The 21,342-nt window shown below is 44.4% G+C and overlaps 1 protein-coding gene and 1 long non-coding RNA gene across 2 annotated transcripts in view; one reads left to right on the top strand and one right to left on the bottom strand.

Moving 5' to 3' along the window:
• The window catches only part of LOC148477907 (uncharacterized), a 34,182-nt gene extending 30,402 nt beyond the window's left edge, over nucleotides 1-3,780 (top strand). Inside the window, exon 3 of the long non-coding RNA XR_015872462.1 lies at nucleotides 3,578-3,780. This is a non-coding gene — a long non-coding RNA (uncharacterized LOC148477907). The remainder of the gene's footprint in view (nucleotides 1-3,577) is intronic.
• LOC148477906 (myelin protein zero-like protein 3) overlaps nucleotides 1-16,903 on the bottom strand; it is a 19,475-nt gene extending 2,572 nt beyond the window's left edge. Inside the window, exons 1-5 of the mRNA XM_088455989.1 lie at nucleotides 16,656-16,903; nucleotides 10,143-10,309; nucleotides 5,393-5,606; nucleotides 4,874-5,036; nucleotides 2,195-2,294 (exon numbers count right to left, since the gene is read on the bottom strand). Coding sequence (XP_088312115.1) covers nucleotides 2,195-2,294; nucleotides 4,874-5,036; nucleotides 5,393-5,606; nucleotides 10,143-10,309; nucleotides 16,656-16,713 — 702 coding nt within the window. The 5' untranslated portion in view covers nucleotides 16,714-16,903. The remainder of the gene's footprint in view (nucleotides 1-2,194; nucleotides 2,295-4,873; nucleotides 5,037-5,392; nucleotides 5,607-10,142; nucleotides 10,310-16,655) is intronic.
• Between the last annotated feature and the right edge of the window lie 4,439 nt (nucleotides 16,904-21,342).

Genomic DNA, 21,342 nt, shown 5'->3' with positions numbered 1-21,342 from the left:
CACCTAATAACTACGTCTTACCAGGGCGTCAGCCTAGTAAGTGAGTACGGACACTTTGGGACATTTAGATGCTTAGGTTGACTATATGACCATAAAGAAGTTAGCATACAAACAAAGCCAATAAACATCCCTATATCCTGATTACTACGTAATCTTCATTATTATTTTTTATTCTTTAACATGTATACAGTATCATGTACACGCACTTATCTATACAGTCACTATACCACTGTTAGATTTCAAATCGACTATAATTATGTATCATAGCTCTATTAAATCTGACAATCCCTATCTATGCCCTGCCACTACATGGCACAAGCCTATACACAACAACCTGTGCCATTACATATGCTATAATGTGATACATTTATATGTATATACCATTGAACACACTCACATGATAAACATCCTTTCAATCTAATTGGTTCAGTAATACTAGATACGAGTCATTCATTAACACAACATCCAGCTATTGTAAGTTCAAGAACAATTCCCATGCAGTGAGACTGACAAGCAAAACAGCTAATGAGAGATCAATACAAGCAGCGGACCAATTAAACTGCGAGCCAAAAGAACCAATCAGGAAAGGGGCGTGACTCAGAACGGAGCCTTAACCCCCTCTTTGTCACACCATTAACTATTACAATCTCCCAGAGGAAGACCGGCGGCAGCCGAAACGCGTTGGAGCACCTACAGTACCCATACTGATATTCCTAGCAAGCAGCAGGCGAGTTCCTTTTTGGAGGGGGTTTCTGGCAGAGATCGGAAGATCAAAACCGGTATCACCCACTCCCTAGGCAAAGGGGGATTGCTGTGTGGCCGGGTTTAGGGCAACATTACCACATAGCGCTACACTAACCCAAGCTACCAGCCGGTTCACCCTAGCCAGGAACCCCTGCCTTGACATCCCGTTGCCCCCAACTCCCGGCCTGAAGGCACCCGGGCAATGAGGCACCTCTTTGCTAGCACCAATGGACTGGCACACAGGGGTGAGTGACAGGACGCTGTTACTTACCCACATCCCCCATTTACATTGACTTGGACTACCACCATTACAACCTGTGAGGACAACCATACTAAGCTAGAATATATATATATCACCCAATTAGAGACCAAGGGCCTGATTCAGAGCCGGACGCTCTCACCAGAGCACTCGCTCTGAATCAGGGCCGTCCTACCTAAAATTGGAGCGGCCTGCTGGCCGCTCGCACTAGTGATGTCAGTGGGGCCAGCTCCAGACGGTAGGCGTTCCCATGGGAACGCCTCCGTCTGGGCAGCAACGCCCCCGGCACGCCCACCATTGACAGCACGCCCCCTTTGGTGCGAGACCCATAACGACGGCTTGGCCGTCGCTATGCGGGTCTCGCGCATGCGCACGACGGAGCTCCCTCCGTCGTGCGCATGCGCACTAGGGCACCATCGACACACTTGCGAGCGCTCAGCGCTCGCGAGCGGGTCTAAATCAGGCCCCAAGTGCGATCACCACTGATCTATAACATCAACAGTGCGATTTGCACTGTCGTACTGATATACATTTACAGTTATCAGTTTCAGCTATAGTAGCTTTATCAATTATATTGATTTTATTGTGTGTACACTATCATTTATTTCATAATTATATTCTTTAGTAAAATTGATTAAATGATCTTTGGCGTGGAGCCTCTCTTTCTTCATCATTATATTTAACATTGAACAAACTTGCAAGGGTTGAGCGCAGTACCTTTATTGTTTCCTTAATGTCCATAGAGACTGAGCGGGCAACCTCTCAGTACGAGCTGCACACCCACTACGAGGAACACCCCTTCATTGCGCATCTATTTTACCACTTAACCATTTGTACAAATAACACACATAATCTAAGACGCTAAAATTTTGAAGCAGTGGCAGTGTGCGCCATATTTCAGTGGGGTGCCGCCAGTGGTCCATTATAAAAGCAAATTATTTATGGTCAAGGTGATGGGCAAAACCAGTGCTGGTTGCTGCCAATCATAAAATATGTGGACAAAAAACAAGCGCAACCCTACCCACCACCACACAACTGACCCATAGGGGGACAGGTTAGCACAATTTACTTAATTTAATAATTTTGGCTGAATTTCTCATTAAAAACTTTTGGCCTCGGGGTGCCATAAACAAAATGCTGATACTCTAGGGCACTGTGTTTGGGAAGCACTGCCATATTTGGTTAACTTACATCTGCACAATTCAGGCAAAGACGCATTAAACAACCATGGGGCTGCGTCACAGACGAATCGCGGTGGAGAGGAGTGGTAATCTTCTCATCATAAATACAACTGCAAGAACAAAGGCACCACATTATATATCATAACAAAAGACCATGCATGACATAAAAGGTATTCATGAAAAAAAAACATTGCATGCAAAATAAACAATACATTTTAGCTAGTTTAAAGTAAACACTGTAAAGATACAATAACAGAGGACATCTAGGAGCACCAAAGATAAAGGGACAGTGATCCAACATTTGCCAGGACCAGGCTGAAGATCAGCACAAAGGTCATTCAAAGTCCAGTCACATTATGGGGTCACTCATATAGTTCAAAACTGAATCAGAAAGCAATCACAGGTAAAATACAAGCAGTTCAAGTTGAATGTGAGAACCAAACCTTAGATTAGGGCACAGGTTCTCAAACTCGGTCCTCAGGACCCCAAACAGTGCATGTTTTCCAGGTCTCCTCACAGAATCACAAGTGAAATAATTAGCTCCACCTGTGGATCTTTTAAAAAGTGAGTAATGCATACACCTGTGCTCTTGCTGGGTGACCTGGAAACCATGACCTGTGCGTGGTCTTGAGTACCAAGTTTGAAACCCACTGCATTAGGGCATGGCACGTCTTTCTCCAGTAATAGCCAAACTATATATATAATAAATAAAATACAAATAAAAAATCCTATTGTCTGTACATTTGTAGAGAAGATATGAGAAAAGTCATGGACTGAACAGAAACATAGTGAGCAGTAAAAAGAAAAACAAACTACAGACGAGGCTACTTTACATGATTACCCATGTCCAACCCAGCCAGCAGTTCTGGAGAGATCCCTTCCCCTCCGAACACATGGCTTGTTAAGACCTGAGAACCAGTGGTTCTACTAAAAAGGGTGAGGCGCTATAAGTAAAATATAATAAGATACTGGTTTTACATGTTATTACTGAAGTGCCCTTTATTTATTAATTTTGGAGAGCTGGAGAAATATTTTGGAAAGACAATTTCATAACGCCAGTGTATATGCCCTATTGAGTAAGAGTAATACCATAAGTGTTAAATACCCTTATCCATTCCAAACGGAAGGGTAGATGTATAAAGCAGTGAAAAAAGTGGAGAAGTGTGCCAGTGGAGAAGGTACCCATGGCAACCAATCAGCTTCTACCTATCATTTTACATAATGTACTTGATAAATGCAACTTCAAAAGCTGATTGGTTGCCATAGGCAACCTCTCCACTGGCACACTTATCCACTTTTTCTCTGCTTCATACATCCACCCCTAGAGTGCACTCTGATGCACTGGTGATAGATACACTAAGATAATACACTATTGTTGTTTTTTATTTTACAGGTTTGGCAGTAGTCAACAGCCTAGTCCCTTAAGAACCAGAGGATTCGAAAATGGTCATAAATTGGCACCAGATATAACTTACTAGTTTGTACATAAATAATTTGGTGCAGACTGGTTAGATCGGCTGACCTGACATGCAGCAAATTCTATCCAGTATGATTATTCAGTGATTGAATAAAAAAGGTGTATAACAAGTTGTTACATGCATGGGTACTCTTGTACAGTCTTGGATGAATAAACTTCACAGAAAAATAACGCTTTGCATCAATAAACACAACAAAGTTCTAAAATGGTTTGCTTTCCCTTCACAAGAACCATAGAACAGAGCCGTAACCAGTGATCCCGGGGCCCTGTGCAGACCACGTCCCCTCCGTGTGATGCCATACGGAGGGGGTGGGGCCACAAACACCTGGAATTACAGCAATGCCCGGAGCATCCTCAGGATGCTCCAGGGGCTGTAAGGGCAGCAGTGTGCACGCTGAAGGGTACTAAGGACACTCCAGGCGGCACTGCTGAGGAGATTCTGGCTGCAGGGTGCCTGGAAATGCACCCTGCTAGCCAGATGCAGGGGCCGCCCACAGATCTCTGTGTTCTGTGCGGCCGCACAGCTCGCACATCCCTAGTTACGGTGCTGCCATAGAAGACATTAAAAAAAAATAAAAGTAAGACCAGCACCATTGCCTTTGTTTGCCACAGTATGTATTGTATAAGAACAGTTTAGGTGCGAATGTATTAGACACATAGGGGTTAATTTACTATATGGCCCATAGCAACCAATCAGATTCTACTTCTCTTTTATCTAGCACCTTCTAGAAGATAATACCTGGAATCTGATAGGTTGCTATGGGCAACATCACTTCTTAAATAGAACTCCCATCTTAGTAAATTTACCCCATAAACTTTTACTATACAGTAAAGACTGCCAAAATTAGTAATACAGATTGAGTCTCCCATATCCAAAATGCTTGGGACCAGGAGTATTTTGTATATCGGATTTTCCGTATTTTGGAATATTAGTATACCGTGATGAAATATCTTAGAGATGGGACCAAGTCTAAACACAGAATGCATTTATGTTTCATATACACCTTATACACACAGCCTGAAGGTCATTTTATACAATATTTCTAATAATTTTGTGCATTAAACTAAATTTATGTATCAGTCACGCTCAAACACTTCTGTATTTCAGAATATTCTGTATTTTGGAATATTTGGAGGGAGACTCAATCTGTACAACACTGACAAATTAAGAACAATATACAGACAGACACAGGAGATCTGAGCCACACTCACTCGTGGGAGTCTTCAATTGGAGACTTTTTCAGTTTCTGGTGCCTGAGTCTGTCCCTCTTGATCGCCTTCCTCATCCTAATCAGTACTATTAAGATGACCAAAGCAGAGGGGATGAACACCAGAGCTGACAGCAAGAGGACCGTGTTGAATTTAAAGGAGAGGCCTGGAAAAAATATTGAAGTTACACAATGTAAATGAATACTTCCTACGCAGTTTCTCTGATGGGAAAACATATGTACTTAAGGCCGATGGGTTAATATCCTTAGGAAGATAATTTACACTAAACCACTGTTTAAATGTATCTGCAACAAACAATCATTAGCCTGCAGATATGTTCTTGGGAAGCTAACTATGCAGCTCTCGTAGCAGATTATAACCAATCTTAAAACATCTGTTCTATGTCAGAATGAAAGAGAAGAACCACACTAGTTTAAAAATAAAACCTTCCCTCTCAGGACCTGTATAGTTACTAGTATAGATTTCAACACTCTCCCTCAGAATAAGGAGACGCATTCTTACTTTGCAAAGTGACGGTTAGTTTCGTCTGAGGCACATTTCCATGGACATCCACTGGAAGGTTTTTCACTTGACAGGACAGTGTGCCATTATCTGTCAGTCTCAGGTTCTCCAGCAAAATGGAGGCGTCACCACGTCTGACATCCCCATCCCACTTTACACGATCCTTGAAGGGTTCATCTGGAAAGGGGTATGCCTCTGCCTGGAAGTGCATGAGCTGGGAATGGTGGGGAATAGAACGAACATTTTAGAGGAATCTGAGTACGTAGTAAAACAAGCAAAGAACAGAATAACTACTGTAATTTTTATATCCCCCTTCCAACACTTTATTTAAACCTACTTTTACAAAGATAGATAGAAAGAGTGGAAGTGTACCAGTGGAGACACGGCCTATAGCAATCAATCAGCTTTTTCCTATCAATTTATAGACAGTGGAGAAGATCACGCTCTCCAGCAGATTTTCTCCATTTCAAATTCCTGTGTCATCCTACAGTGCTGCCCTTTCCCTCTCTAAACAGTCATATTTCAAGAATCTCATCTCCTCCCAGTCCTCAAATCCCCAGCCTCTCTTTTCCACCTTCAACTCCCTCCTCTGCCCACCCCCTCCACGTCTCCCCTCCTTGCTCACTGCCATTGACTTTGCTACCTATTTTACATCTAAAATCGATTCCATACGTCAGAACATCAGATCCAACCAGTCCCCCAGCTCTCCACCTCCTCCTTTCCCAGATCACCCCTCCCCATCCATTTTACCAACTCTGACATCCTTCTCCCCTGTAACTGGAGAGGAAGTAAAGGCCCTCATCCAGTCCCCCCCCCCTTCCACCTCTCCCCTCGACCCCATCCCCTCCCGCCTCCTCCGCTACCTCTCTCCTTCTGCCTGCTCCCATCTTGCCCACCTCCTTAATCTCACCCTCTCTTCAGGCACTGTCCCTTCTGCATTCAAGCATGCCCTTGTCTTCCCCATTCTTAAAAAACCTACCCTTGATCCTAACATTCTCTCCAACTACCGACCCATCTCTCTCCTCCCTTCTGCCTCCAAACTCCTTGAGCGTATTGTTTACAACCGCCGCACCACATTTCTTCCTCCCACTCCCTCCTTGACCCTTTTCAGTCTGGCTTCCGTTCTGTCCACTCCACTGAAACTGCCCTCATGAAAGTCAGCAACGACCTCCATGCTGCCAAATCCAAGGGCCACTACTCCCTGCTCATTCTCCTTGACATCTCTGCTGCTTTTGACACTGTGGACCACCTCTACTGCTGCATAGCCTTCACTCCCTTGGTCTATATGACACTGCTCTCTTCTGGTTGTCCTCCTACCTCTCCGATCGTTCCTTCTCTGTTTCCTCTCACGACTCCTACTCCCCCCCTCAGCCTCTTACAGTAGGTGTTCCCCAAGGTTCTGTTCTTAGACCTCTCCTATTCTCTCTCTATACATCCTCTCTAGGTAAACTCATCCACTCTTTTGACCTCCATTATCATTCTCTATGCTGAGGATACTCAGATCTACCTTTTCTCACTTGACCTCTCCCCCTCTCTACTGACTCATATCTCCAACTGCCTCTCTGCTATCTCTTCCTGGATGTACCAGCGATTTATCAAACTTAATATGTCTAAGACTGAGCTGATCGTCTTCCCACCCTCCCACATAACCTAATTTCCCACTATTTCTTTATCAATAGATGGCAAATCTCACATAGTCCCAAAGTGCGTTGTCTTGGAGTCATCCTGGACTCTTCCCTCTCCTTCAAACCACATATTCAGAACCTCTCACAGTCTTGTCATTTCCATCTCAAGAATATTTCCAAGATCAGACCCTTTCTCACCCAGGATGCCACCAAAACCCTCACTGGTCATCTCCAGATTAGACTACTGTAACCTCCTCCTATCTGGCCTCCCCAAATCCCTTCTCTCTCCTCTCCAGTCTGTGCTCAATGCTGCTGCTCATCTCATCTTCCTCTCCAAACGCTCTACATCTGCCTCCCCTCTCCTACAAGCCCTCCACTAGCTCCCCTTCCCTTTCAGAACCCAATTCAAGGTTCTCACAGTCACACTCACTTACAAAGCCCTCACACACTCCCCTCCCATTTACATCTCTGATCTCATCTCCCTTCATTCTTCTGTCCGCCCTCTTCGTTCACTTAATACACGCTGCCTTTCATGCCAATAGATTACTGCCTCCCACTCCCGCCTCCAATATTTTGCCCACACTGCTCCCCACCTTTGGAACTCTCTCCCTCTCCCCATCAGACTCTGCACCTCTCTACAATCATTAAAACAAGCTCTTAAGACCCACTACTACATTAAAGCCTTCCAGCTCTCATCCTAACTTGTTGCTACATCTTCCTTTGTAAGCTTTTTTGAGCAGGGCCCTCTACCCTCTTGTGCTTCTCCCTACTGTAGTTTCATTTATCTCTTACTCCCCACTAGAGCAACTAACACTTGGCTGCTTATGTGGGTGTAAAGTTCGGTAATACAACAATGTTTATTATACATGTCCGTGTCCTGCTTTGTATTGTATTGTAAGTTGCTGGTCACTGATTTGTTTATGTACTATGTAAGGCACTGTGGAACACTTGTGGCGCCATATAAATAAATTATAATAATAGAATGCACTTGATAAATGCTACTTCAAAAGTAATTGGTTTCTATGGGCAACTTCTCTACTCTTTTCACTGCTTGATACACCAGCCTCCAATCTACCAATATTAGGTTGCAAATTTGACTATTACAGGCGGCTTTGGATATAAAGGCATTTTGATAGCCCTGTAGTACAGTCAGTAGATTGGGCACACCATAAAAGAAGAACAAGTACAGCTCTGTGGGGATTCAGAAAATTAGAAACTCAAATTTTAAATAATCAGAATGGGATATATTATTAAGTCTAGAATTAATTATTGTGCCTATAGAACCACAAAGTGATTTTCCTCCAGACAACCATAGGGGGAATTACAGTTGCCAGTTATGCAAAACATGAGAGATGTATAGCACTAATAGCACTGCACAGCCACTTGCACCTCTTAATCAGGCAGCGTCATTTCTTAGACTTTTACATAAGCTATAAAGACATTAAGTACACACAATGGCTATAAAGGGCATTCAGCACCCACCCCCACACCACTACCAGCCCCTTGGGATTTTTCACATTTTGCTGTTACAATTTCAACATGGAACTATGATGGATTTAATGTAAATTTAAACTCAAATGCTCAACAATGTGCAGGATAAATATGAATACAACCATTTGTTAAAACAAAGATCCCTGAACATAAAATGATTGCATTAGTATTCCTGTCCCTCCCTGAGTTTATACTTGAGATATGAACATTCTGGTTAAAGGCCAAGATGAAATCCACTCTCTACAAGCCGCAGATTTATTCTGGCAGACCATAGTTATCCATAGTACAAGCTTCGTTCATTATATAATTTCATACAATGGGGGTGACCCTAGGTGTAAACAATTAGAAACCCAAAATCCACAGTGCCAATAACATGCACTTTTGATACTCATGAAAAGGGGATGGTTTGTACTCAAGGAATAGAGAAAGCTGTGAACATACCCTGGGGGATATGTATTAAACCTTGTAGAGTGATAAATGGAGACAAAGTACCAGCCAATCAGCTCCTAACTGTTACTTTACAGGCTGTGTTTGAAAAATGGCAGTTAGGAGATGATTGGTTTGTACTTTATCTCTCTTCCAGGCTTAGTACATCTGCCCCAGGGAATCTCATGTCCCCTGAGCACACCAGGCCCCGTTTTTAAGTCTATAGACAGAGATTGGGCTGCCCAGTCTAAACACACTGAGAAAAGGCCTCTTATATCCTTTTCAGACATGCGACCCAGGAAATTTCCTCCTCAGACCCGGGAATTTCTCCTGTGCAAAATCCTGGGTACTTGGTCGAGACCCCCCTTTCACACTACAGCTTCTACCCGGGAAATTCCTAGTTAGACCCCTTTCAGACATAAACTGGGTTTTTCAGTTTTTAAGATTACCTGCCTTTCCTCTGTCCTCTGCCCCTCCTGGCCTATCTCCGGCTGCCGCTGATGATGTCATCATGCAGCAGGCAGCTGGCCAATCACAATGCAGCCATTTTATTTATTATTATCAAATTATTTATTTTATTACCTATTTGACCTGGTGGTCCAGTGGGAGTGCGGGTGGCAGAGACCCGCCGGCGTTCTTCAGGGCCGGCAGGTGTCCCCGATGCCCGGCTGTGCCTAAGGATCCAGCCAAGGTCGATGACCCGGTCTACAACGCCACGGCCACCGGCTCCGGGGATGATGAGTGGCAGCGCTGAACATCCTATAGGACGCTCTGCGCTGCCCACTCAATGTGAAAGCTGCTTGGTGCAGCCCGGGAGTAAATTCCCAGATAGCACCATTCAGACATGAGCAGAGTAATTTCCTGGGACTTAATTACCGGGAAATTCCCTGATGAATTGGAGGGTCGGCTACCCGAGAACGTGTTCTTGGGTAGGTGCCTTTCAGACATACACGAGATCCCGGGAATTTGACCGAGGCAGGACAAATCCCCGGGAATCTCAGTATGTCTGAAAGGGGTATTAGCTGCATAAGAGAGGTCAGGGCAAACACCTCAGGTTCAGCGGAAGCATGAGAACATTGATATTCCTGATACTTGCACTTGGTATGAGAAGTTTTATTCACATAGGAACAATTTGTAATTTAGGTATATTTATAGTTCATACAGTTCTATTAAATAGATTATTTCTGACAATCATTTGTTTTACTCACAGTGATGGTTGAACCTCCTTTTTCAGGCCGGTAGGTCCAGGTGACAGATGTAGATTCTGATATGCGGTAATTTGAGGAGAAGCTACACCATAACCTGACAGACTCTCCTACTACACCATATACTGCGGAGTCTGTGCGCACTACTATGGGAAGCACGCCCGGAATGCCTAGGGAAAGACAGACAAAGGAAAGGCCATTACACTGTAGTAAAATAAAAATATGAAATAATATACAGTTGGGATGGTGTTAATAATTCTATTCAATAGGGAAGAAGTACGAGTGGAACAAATTGATAAGGGGTAGAATACATTGTACGCTGAATGCTAAATTCCTCAAGTTTTCAACCTAATGCAGAAAGTTTTCAAAAAGTTTTTAATTTTTTTTCTTCATCTTTTCTGAAGCATTACTTCAGCCATATCCCCAGCAGCACATTACATACTTGCCTACTTTTGAAAAAGTATTTCAGGGAGATTGTGAAAGCAGCACCTATGAACGCGGCGGTAAAGTGGGCGTGTACAGCTACATCTCTGGGGCGTGTCATAAAATTGATTTACATCCACATGTAAATGAGCCCCAAAGCAGCTAGTAACATCTACTTGTTGATGAAAACACACTGATACTTCTCAGAAAATACATGTAACCATAGGGATTATTGTGCCTTATAACCAATACAGGGAAATTATACTAATGATCCCATTTGAATGTATATATCTCTGCTTTTCTTTGATATAACAGTGTCATAATGGGGGTAAGGTGAAATGAGGGAGATTGGTAGACTCTTCAGGGAGACAGGGAGATTGCTGCTATGTCAGGGAGTCTCCCTGACAATGAGGGAGAGTTGGCAAGTATGGCACATTAGCGCAATCAGCCAATATAAAAAATAGAATTTGAAACTTTGGCGTCAGAATTTAAACAATTTTCTAAATAATTTGCCAACATTCCCATCAGGGCAGCGCATCCGACAGCCAATGGCCCCATTTTCACTGACGCTTGTGCATCCTGCAATAAGACGGCACAGAGAGGGCGGTAAGGGGATCCTTGTATATAGAGATGACCAAACATGAAATAAAATACAATAGTGTAGGGTTGAACACTGAAAGGGCCCGTATCCATAATATGCCTCAGTGCAGGACTGGTACCAGCACTGGTGATCATTGGTGGAAAAGCATTGATACTTTGAGATAACGACGTGCCGCACTTGCACACAGTAATCTCGGCTTCTTCATTCACAGAACGTAATGCAGAAGTAGTAGTGTCATTGTGAGCAGCCTGGAATTAGGGGGCTGTTTGGTGATCGGTGGGAGCTATAGCACAGCTTGGATGAATTGCACCTGTTCTGTTTCTGGGCAGCAAATGGTTGTGTTGACCAGGTGGCTAGTGTTGTTCAGCCAATGGGCCTGATTCACAGTTGTACACTAATGCCGCTACTGTGCTGCGTATGTGTATGCAGCTGCGTTTCACATATATTCCAATGATGCAGCCACTGGGAGACCCCCACCTGCGGCTTTGCACATCCAAGAATTTGCGTAAAATGTTGTAGCATCTGCGTACAAAGGCAGCATCGGCCGCAGATCATTGGATCATCAAGGGCCTGAGTGAGTCTATGGTCTTGCAGAACGGCCGTGGGAATTGAGGCGCCGGAGCAATATTTCTTGCATACAGGATCACAGACGCAGGGTATGACACGTCCCCGAAATGGTTGCGACACATCTGCGTTCTTTGCCGCCCACTCCCCGTTACCTCCCTGACTGTCAATCACACTGCAAGTAAGTAGTCGCTGCAAGGGACTACGGTAATGTAGCTGACGCATGCATCATGCGATATGACACGTGCGCAGTTTGCCGACTATCGCTCAACTGCTAAAACATCGGCATAGTGTACATCTCGCCCATAGCGTCAATCAGGCACAATATTCCCGGAATGTCCTTGTGAACCGTTCATTAGATATTGACACACACACATAACATTTTATATAATGTGCATATAATATAACTGCCCTGAGTTGTAGCTTTATGGTTTCTTAAACCATTTACATCTGAACTCTATATGCTAAAAGCACTTGGAGGTTAGAAAGCCGGTGTCCCTGGCGCGATTCTGTGCCCTCTGACTGGGTACTGTTATAAAATTAATGCTCTCAGTAGGAATAAAGTATGGCACAGGTAATAACGCTATCCATAAGTTAATAATAACACCGACAACGGTACCAAATTATTGATGCAGTTAATATATCGGACTTTCTCGTTCATTTCAAGGAAAGAGAAAAAAAAGAAGCCCTGAAATGGAGTATTGATCCCCTAAGATTGATGATTGCGATGATCAGTGTCCAATCATGTATTAGAGCGACTTTATAAATATAAGACTGCACTGGGGTTTCAAACATATATTTATAGTATTTAGGTTATAATAAGGTAACAAAATGTTATCTTATCGCTTGTGTAGTGTCCCCAGTTTTAGATTTTTTGCACCACAGTACAGACAAAGCCAGGGAAAGGTAACATTTACACAACATGCAAGGTAAGGATAACATTTACACAACATGCAAGGTAAGGATAACATTTACACAACATGTAAGGTAAGGATAACATTTACACAACGCGCAAGGTAAGGATAACATTTACACAACGCGCAAGGTAAGGGTAACATTTACACAACATGCAAGGTAAGGGTAACATTTACACAACATGCAAGGTAAGGGTAACATTTACACAACATGCAAGGTAAGGGTAACATTTACACAACATGCAAGGTAAGGGTAACATTTACACAATGCGCAAGGTAAGGGTAACATTTACACAACATGCAAGGTAAGGATAACATTTACACAACATGCAAGGTAAGGATAACATTTACACAAAGCGCAAGGTAAGGGTAACATTTACACAACATGCAAGGTAAGGGTAACATTTACACAACGTGCAAGGTAAGGGTAACATTTACACAATGCGCAAGGTAAGGGTAACATTTACACAACACACCTGATAAGGGTAACATTTACACAATGCGCCAGGTAAGAGTAACATTTACACAATGCGCCAGGTAAGAGTAACATTTACACAATGCGCCAGGTAAGAGTAACATTTACACAATGCGCCAGGGAAGGGTAACATTTACACAACGCGCCAGGGAAGGGTAACATTTACACAACGCCCCAGGGAAGGATAACATTTATGCAACGCACCAGGGGAGGGTAACATTTATGCAACGCACCAGGGGAGGGTAACATTTATGCAACGCACCAGGGGAGGGTAACATTTACGCAACGTACCAGGGGAGGGTAACATTTACACAATGTACCAGGGGAGGGTAGCATTTATACAACGTACCAGGGGAGGGAACCATTTAACAACGTACCAGGGGAGGGTAACATTTAACAATGTACCAGGGGAGGGTAACATTTACACAATGCGCCAGGGGAGGGTAAAATTTGTGCAACATATCACGGAAGGGCAACATTTATGCAACACGCAAGGGAAGAGTAACATACATGCAACACACCAGAGTAGGGTAACATCTGTGTGTAAAGTCTGCTTTGCTTGTTGTGGGACAGAAGAATGCCTGGACACTGTGTACCATCAAAGCACAGGGGTATATCAGGTAGGTCTCTAGAAACATACATTAAGCGGGGTACACAGTATACAATTATTGGGCTGATCAGCAGACAATTGTATGATCAGCCCGATAATTGTATAGTGTGTATGCAGAAGAACTACCCAATAAACGGATTCAAACACTCCTGCATCGGCCGGATCAGGAGGTCGGGATTTGACGTCCTGCCTGACAATCTCATTCTCTGATCTCCCGATGAACACATCACATGCAGAGCTACAAATTGCTCAGTGTGTAAAGGCGCACTCCGATCCAATTGCTCTATTGGGTAAGAAAGTTTACTGGATCTGCAGAATTTATCTGCTAGTGCAGAGGTTTCCAAACGCAGTCCTCAAGGTTCCCCAATAATTCAGGTTTTAGAGATATCCATGGTTGAGCACAGGTGGTTAAATCAAATTGACCGTGGTACTAATTAAGTCACCTGTGCTCAACCATGGATATCTCTAAAACCTGAACTGTTGGGGAGCCTTGAGGACCGTGATTGGGAACCTCTGAGCTAATGTGTACCTAGCTTTAGAACAGTGTTTACCCATCCAGTCCTCAGGGCACCATAACAGTACATATTTTCCATATCTCCTTGCTGGAGCCAAGGTGAATTATTTACTGCTGGTCACATTTTAAAAGATTCAGAGGTGGTACTAATTACTCTGCTGTAATTCCTTGAGGAGACCAGGAAAACATGCACTGTTAAGCTGGCCACACACTAGACCAACTTACATCAAACCATCCAACTAGTTGATTGGTTGGAATGAAAATCTGGTAAGGTATGAAAGCAAATGACAATCAGCAATTTGCTCCCAAACACCGGAAAATGGACAAAAAACTGTTGTATGAACAAATTGTTTAGATCAAACATTTAAAAAAAATTTGTCTGACCGACCATTTTCATCTGTATTCTGGCATTTAGGAGCAAATTGCTGATCATCAGTTACTCCCATACATTACCAGATTTTTATTCCAACCAATCAACTAGTTGGCTGGTTGGATGTAAGTTGGTCTAGTGTGTGGCCAGCTTTAGGGTTCCCTGGGGAGGGGAGATGAGGACATTGGCTTACACACGGTACGATTAAAATGAACGGGGTGATGTCCGGCGCTAGACAGGCAGGAGGGTCAAGTATTAATGCAGCAGTAAAGAAAAGAGGAGATTGTCAACCTCACTTGTAAAGACAAAACAATAGATTACTGCGCTCTAATACTTATGCTGGGACATTAGTAAACACAAAGTATTATCAACAAAATATTTATTAATAAACAAGTACTAAATCATACATTGATTAAATAATATGAGTATAAAATATAAAAATAATGATATAGAAAATAATAAATACATACATCTACTGTCATAGTAGTTAAATTGTATCCATATAGCTACTAATGTTGCAATTAGCTTGAAAAAGGCTATAGAGATAGCCGAAACGCGTTGCTGCTCCTTCTGCTTGGAATACCTGAGATTCAATCTGCCTTCAGCATCCAGCCGTCCACCTCCGACCATTACCCGGCAATTTGGCAAGTGACTATTGCAAAGCCTTCATCCGCCGCAGTCCTTATGCGGCTAGGTCAGTGTGGAGACAGGAGCCGATTGCAACATCAGCGCTGATACCAGTGAGCGCTGACCGCTGATTTTCCATCCACGCTGCTGTACGCATCAAGGTACGGGAGCCGCCTGTCTCACACAGCGAATTGTGTCATCAAGCCGACCCCTCACAGTGTCCAGGCCGCTATTACAGGTACATCATATTACACAGGCTGCCAGCAACTGTGCACTAACAAAAAACCTGTGCACTGGCATATACATATATGGGACTTTATACATCAGATAGGCTGAAGGGATGCCTGGTTGCATGTCCAGCTATCTAGCCTGCTCAATTGATAAACCTGGTTAAATTCTATGGTGACGGGCTATTCTCCAGTATCAGGGATAACAATTCAAAGGAGAGCTGGTGTGTGTATATGTTCTTGAGTCATTTACAAACATTAGTAGCTATATGGATACAATTTAACTACTATCCGGAATTATCCACAGTCATTAGCTACATTAGCTCAGTTACAGCTGTTTTGTACGGGACATATATTTCTACTTTTTTCAATTTACAATCTATAGACAGCCTGATCAACTCTCTGTTTTACTGTTAGTTATTAACATTCAATCACTTTCAAAGGGAATATGCATTCCTATTGTACAATTGGCTAGGTTTTTTTATGACAGTATTTATTATTTTCTATATCATTATTTTTATACTCATTATTTAATCAATGTATGATTTAGTACTTGTTTATTAATAAATATTTTGTTGATAATAATTTGTGTTTACTAATGTCCCAGCATAAGTATTAGAGCGCAGTAATTTGTTTTGACGATTAAAATGAACGATATTAACTATATCGATCATATCATTCATATTGTCCATTTTTCGGTGCCCAACGACCTACGATGCACGGGCACGTATGGTCGATATTAATATCGACCATCGCCCGTGCATGCAGGCCAACCTGGTCGATATCGACCAGGTTACTGCAGTGACGTGTGATCATAGATCGCGGGTTGTTATAATCCTTGGTGAGTAGGTGCTGTGTTGGATGAGCGATATCGATCGACCAGCACACCCGGGAGATCGAACAAAGATCCACAAGTACAGGTCATGTTTTCTGGATTCTTTAATCATGCGCAGGTGAGTTGATCTATTTTACTGGGTCACTAATTAATTATCCCACCTATTTCCACGGACAGCAATCCTGAAAACGTGACCTGTTGGGAGTACTTGAAGATGGGATTAGACAAAACAGGGAATTACCAGCTAGAACATAAGAGTCTGATGAGCTTCCTGGTATTTAGTGAGGCACCTGTGACTTTAAATATATCAGTATTAAGGGAGTAAGAGAAGTGTACGTTGTATCTGAGCCACTCACCCACTATCAGCAGCACCGAGAGCCGGATCCACAGCCCTCTCCCCCAGCGCAGCTCCATGCCCCGGTCTTTCTGTCCCCCTCTCTCAGCGGACCTGTCCAACAGGTGAGACAGGTGAGTAAGCGGATGTGATGCAGGTGACACCAGGCCCGTGTACAGGTGAGTCACTCCCCGTCCGGCTACCACTGCCCTGCGGTCCTGCCCCCACTCACTAATAATAATTACAGCAGATCTCCCCGGGACATCACACAGCACTGGCTACGTTGTTACCATGAGCTACCACTGACGCTAGCCGGGGGGTCTTCTCCTCTCAGACACCTGGTTAAAGAGATGATAAGGCTTTGTATTTACTAATCCTTGCATACAATACAACAGGTAACCTATTAACAGATTATTTACCGAGCTGCTGTTACACCACACAGTGCTCCACGCCCAATCCTCCCACTCCTATGTTATTCCACAGTATACAGGTACTGCTTTATACTGTATAACCTCAGCATTACAGCCCAATCATCGCAGTAGCATCAGCTTAGAAGCAGGAATAGTACATAGTGTGTTTGGTATCTTTAATTTTCCTAGTTATGAAATAAACTAATCAGATAGAGATGGTTTGTTTGAGTTAAGGATGATCAGCACCAAGATGGCCTTTGAATAGTTGCGGCGATGACGCAATTACAAACTTGCTTTGCTATATATATATATATATATATATATATATATATCTCTAACTAGTCAATGGTTTAACCAAGAGTTTCCCAAAGACTGCCATTACAGTCCAGGAGCGGGATGCATGACGCATCGCAGACGGGATCCGATGCATTCCGCCGGTCTTCGCATGCATGCCAGCGTTGGTAATGCCGGTATACATGACGACAGAGCCGTAACTAGACTTTTTGGTGCCCTGTGCCGCACTACCCTAGCTACGGCCCTGCATGACGATCACCGCAAAGGACCGCTGTGTTGGTAAGAGCGGCCCTTTGCGATGGAGGGAATTTCGGGTCTATGATTCAGAAGCCCCTCCAGCGCCCTTCTGCGCATAATGACGCACGCGCTGCGAGGGGTGCTGGGAGGGATCCGATTGGATCCCTCTATTAGCACTCTCCTGATAGAAGCCCATAGGCTTCTATGGCTAACACCATCAGGAAGATGGCGTTACCCACCGCAACCAAGTTGGTGCATATGAGAAATGCATTTCTCCCCTTTCTGCATCCCGCCCCAGGTTTTAAGGATATCCATGCTTGGGTCCAGATGGTAAAGTCAAAATGACTGAGTTACTAATTACGTCAACTGTGCTCAAGCATGGATATCCCTAGAACCTGGATTGTAATGGTGGAGTTTGGAAAACTCTGGAACTTTAACCATTCATGGTTAAACCATGCGCATGCCCAGTAGTTGCCAGAATTTTGCTGTGCTGTGGATACTGCTTCTGGGTGTCCTCAGCTGAATGGGTGTAATGGGCCATTGGAGCAGCCATCAGAAACCAGCCTGCGATGATGGAAACCATCTCAATTCTCATATCAAATGGAAGAAACATTTGGGAACTTCTATGTTTGCGAACTGTCAGTTTCCGTTGTCCATCCCTATCTATAATATAATGCGAACTACACATGAAGGTTGGGATGTAGTTGGCATACCAGCACTCAGGATGCTAGTGATCAGTATCCTGGCACCGGGTTAGAGCTGCGGGAGGGGACGGTTAGAGTTATACTATGGGAAAGGTGGGTTAGGCTACTTATCTGCATGTGTCAGGATTCTGACCGTCGAGATGCCACTGTCTGTATTCTGACTGCTGGCATTCCGACTGCCGGGATCCCATACCCACATACTCTAATCACTACTTAGTATGGGGCTAATTCAGAGATGTACGTAAACCCTATGGTTTACATACGTGTGCCATCATTTTGGATTTGCTGTGTACAAAGATGCAGCGACTGTGTGGTATGCATCCATATCTGAATCCGGCCTTATGTCATTTTAAATATAATAACCTGAAAAAAAATAACTTTTTGTCAATTTCACGTCTTTAGACAGGTAGCGTGGCTTGTAACATCTATCCAAATGCTGCACCACATTTACTGCGGCTGCCTGTGTACTGTATACAGATAGTGACCCCCAAATATTGTGAGCATTGTAGCAGTCACAGCATTACACACTATGGGCTGCACTCATGTGGTGCAAGGGGCAATACAGAAACAGATCGCCCCCTCCCCTGACCCGCACAGGCAGAAGAGACTGCTGCTCCTGCTCAGTGGCAGCAGCCTCCCTGGTCCCACTGCAGCCCTGCACACAGCAGCGTGTACTCGGCTGGGGAAAGAGGCTGTTGACAGATAAGAAGGGGGAGTGGCGGCGGTGGACACAGGCCCCTCCAACAAGCCCGGGCTCAGATAATTAGAACCCGCCCCTCCTTCCTCTCGACTCCCCATGCCATTGGTCCCTGTATAATGGTAAAGGGCCCTGTAGACATTATACTAAAATAATAAAAACTACTAAACGCACACAATTTTAATATGAACTTTTATTAAAATGAAAAAAAAAACATATTTGTAATCAAAGGGAGATCTTAATTTGTGACCCAACAGAAATATTTTTACTGCAATCCAATGGAAAAATCTTAAAATTGTAATAAAAATAAAACTTTTCCACAACTAAGCAGTCATCTGCATCTTAAGCTGGGTACACCCTTAACGACGTTTGTACCCAGCGATGCGGCACACGACCCCAGTGCCGATGGGCTGACATATCGGGCGGTCCGTACACACTGGGCGATGCTGGCCCCCGCTGCATAGCGCTGAATTGGATCGTCAGCCGCATCACCTGATTTTACTGCATGTACAAATTATCAGGCGATGCGGCTGATTACCACACGGGAGTGCGCACTACACGGTACAGTGCATACACAATGCACGATATGAACGATTTTTGTTGTTCTGATGCGTCAGAATCGGCCAAATCATTAGCAATATCGTGTACTGTGTTCGGGGCCTTTAGTCCTCTACTCTCATTACCCTGATCTCACACATATATTATATATGCTTTACAGTTACAATTTGACATGTTTGGATTGTTGAAAACTAAAATTCTTTTATGTAGCACTTTTATGTTGAAAATTTTACTAGCTGGGGACCCTAAATTAGCAACTGTATACCACACCATTGACTATAGGTTCCCCATATATCTGCTATGGATTTGGGCAATTCCCCTATCCTCATGAGTGATAATTATGTTATAAACTCGCCGCGAGTTTAAAAATATGCTCTTTTTGCCCATCCCCCATTATCTGAGCGGTCTCCTTACTTTTCTATACTGCTGCTGCAGTCCCCTATACTGTAACACAGCGGGAGTGCAGAAGACACTTCCCTATTACACCAGCGACTGCAGGAAGTACAATAGCCGGGCCGGTCGCTTGTAGCGTGTTCTGTGGGCAGTAACACCATCAACTGCCTGTCCTGCTTTCCAGTCAGTATGCGTTCCAACTTCAGATGTCCCTGGAGCATTCTGCTGTCCAGAGGCGCTTTAAGTGAGGAGGAGGCCCGTGTGCAGGCTCCTCTCTGGCGATGCTGGCAGTGTGCGCGAATTACCGGGGAAATGGGTGCGGTGGCCATTTTCCCGGTGATTTCTGCAGTGCTGCAGCCAGCTCCGGGCTGACGGAGAGGTAAGTATATGATATTGGGTGCACCCATTATAAATTCTCCCCTCCTGCGGTCCCTGAGCTCCATATAATGATCACCCTGGGCAGGGCCGGATTAAGGGGGGGCGACAGGGGCGGTCGTCCGAGGGGCCCCCACTACCGGGGCCCGCTGTCTGCACCCTCCGCTACTGTAGTGCAGACCGCAGTCCCCACTACAGAGTAAGAAACACCGCCTGCAGCGGCAGCTGTGTGTTTTATAATAGCAGCCGATGAGAGTCAGACAGACTCTCATTGGCTGTGCGTCAACGGAGGGAGCCAGCTGGAGCTCACTCATGAGCTCTGCCTTCCGGCTCCCCCCGCAGCGGGTGATGAAGAGAAGTCATGACGTCTCTCCCATGGTGCAGGAGAAGAGTGGGCCGGGACTCGGAGTGGACAGCTGCAGTCATGTCAGGAGTGGAGATTCAGGTTAGTTCTTTTTTTTTCTTTGTGTGGGGGGGGGGACACTGACTAGGGGGGGGGCTACTACTGGGGGGACTGTGACTGGGGGCAATGCATAGGGAGAATACTACTGGGGGCACTATATAAGGGGCACTGCATAGGGGGGGAACCACTACTGGGGGACCACTACTGGGGGCACTATATAAGGGGCACTGTGTAGGGGGGCACTGCTACTGGGGACATTGGATAAGGGGCACTACTACAGTGGGCATTGCAAGAGGGGCATTACTACTGGGGACATTAAGGTGAATAGAAAGAAAAAAAAAATGTTCCTAGGGCGACAAGAAACGTTGGTTTATAGGGCCCCCCACAAGTTTGTTGCCCATGGGCTCCCACAGACCTTAATCCGGCCCTGACCCTGGGGTTCAGAACCTGGAGTGGCAGCCGCTAAAGGTATGAGGACACAGCACAGCTGCCTTCTCGGAACTTGATAAATTTCATATTTTCCACTTCCCCATAGTAAAGTATGGGAACTGTGGAAATTATCGGTGCGTCTCTCCTGTTTCGGGTGTTGTAAACAGGATTTCCACACAAACTTCCAGAACATTCCTGCATGTTTTAAA

The sequence above is a fragment of the Taudactylus pleione genome, unplaced genomic scaffold, assembly GCF_031769625.1.
Source record: "Taudactylus pleione unplaced genomic scaffold, aTauple2 ptg000683l, whole genome shotgun sequence".
NCBI lineage: Eukaryota > Metazoa > Chordata > Amphibia > Anura > Myobatrachidae > Taudactylus > Taudactylus pleione.
Note: the sequence above shows the minus strand (reverse complement) of the source record. Positions and strands in the feature narration are given on the sequence as shown.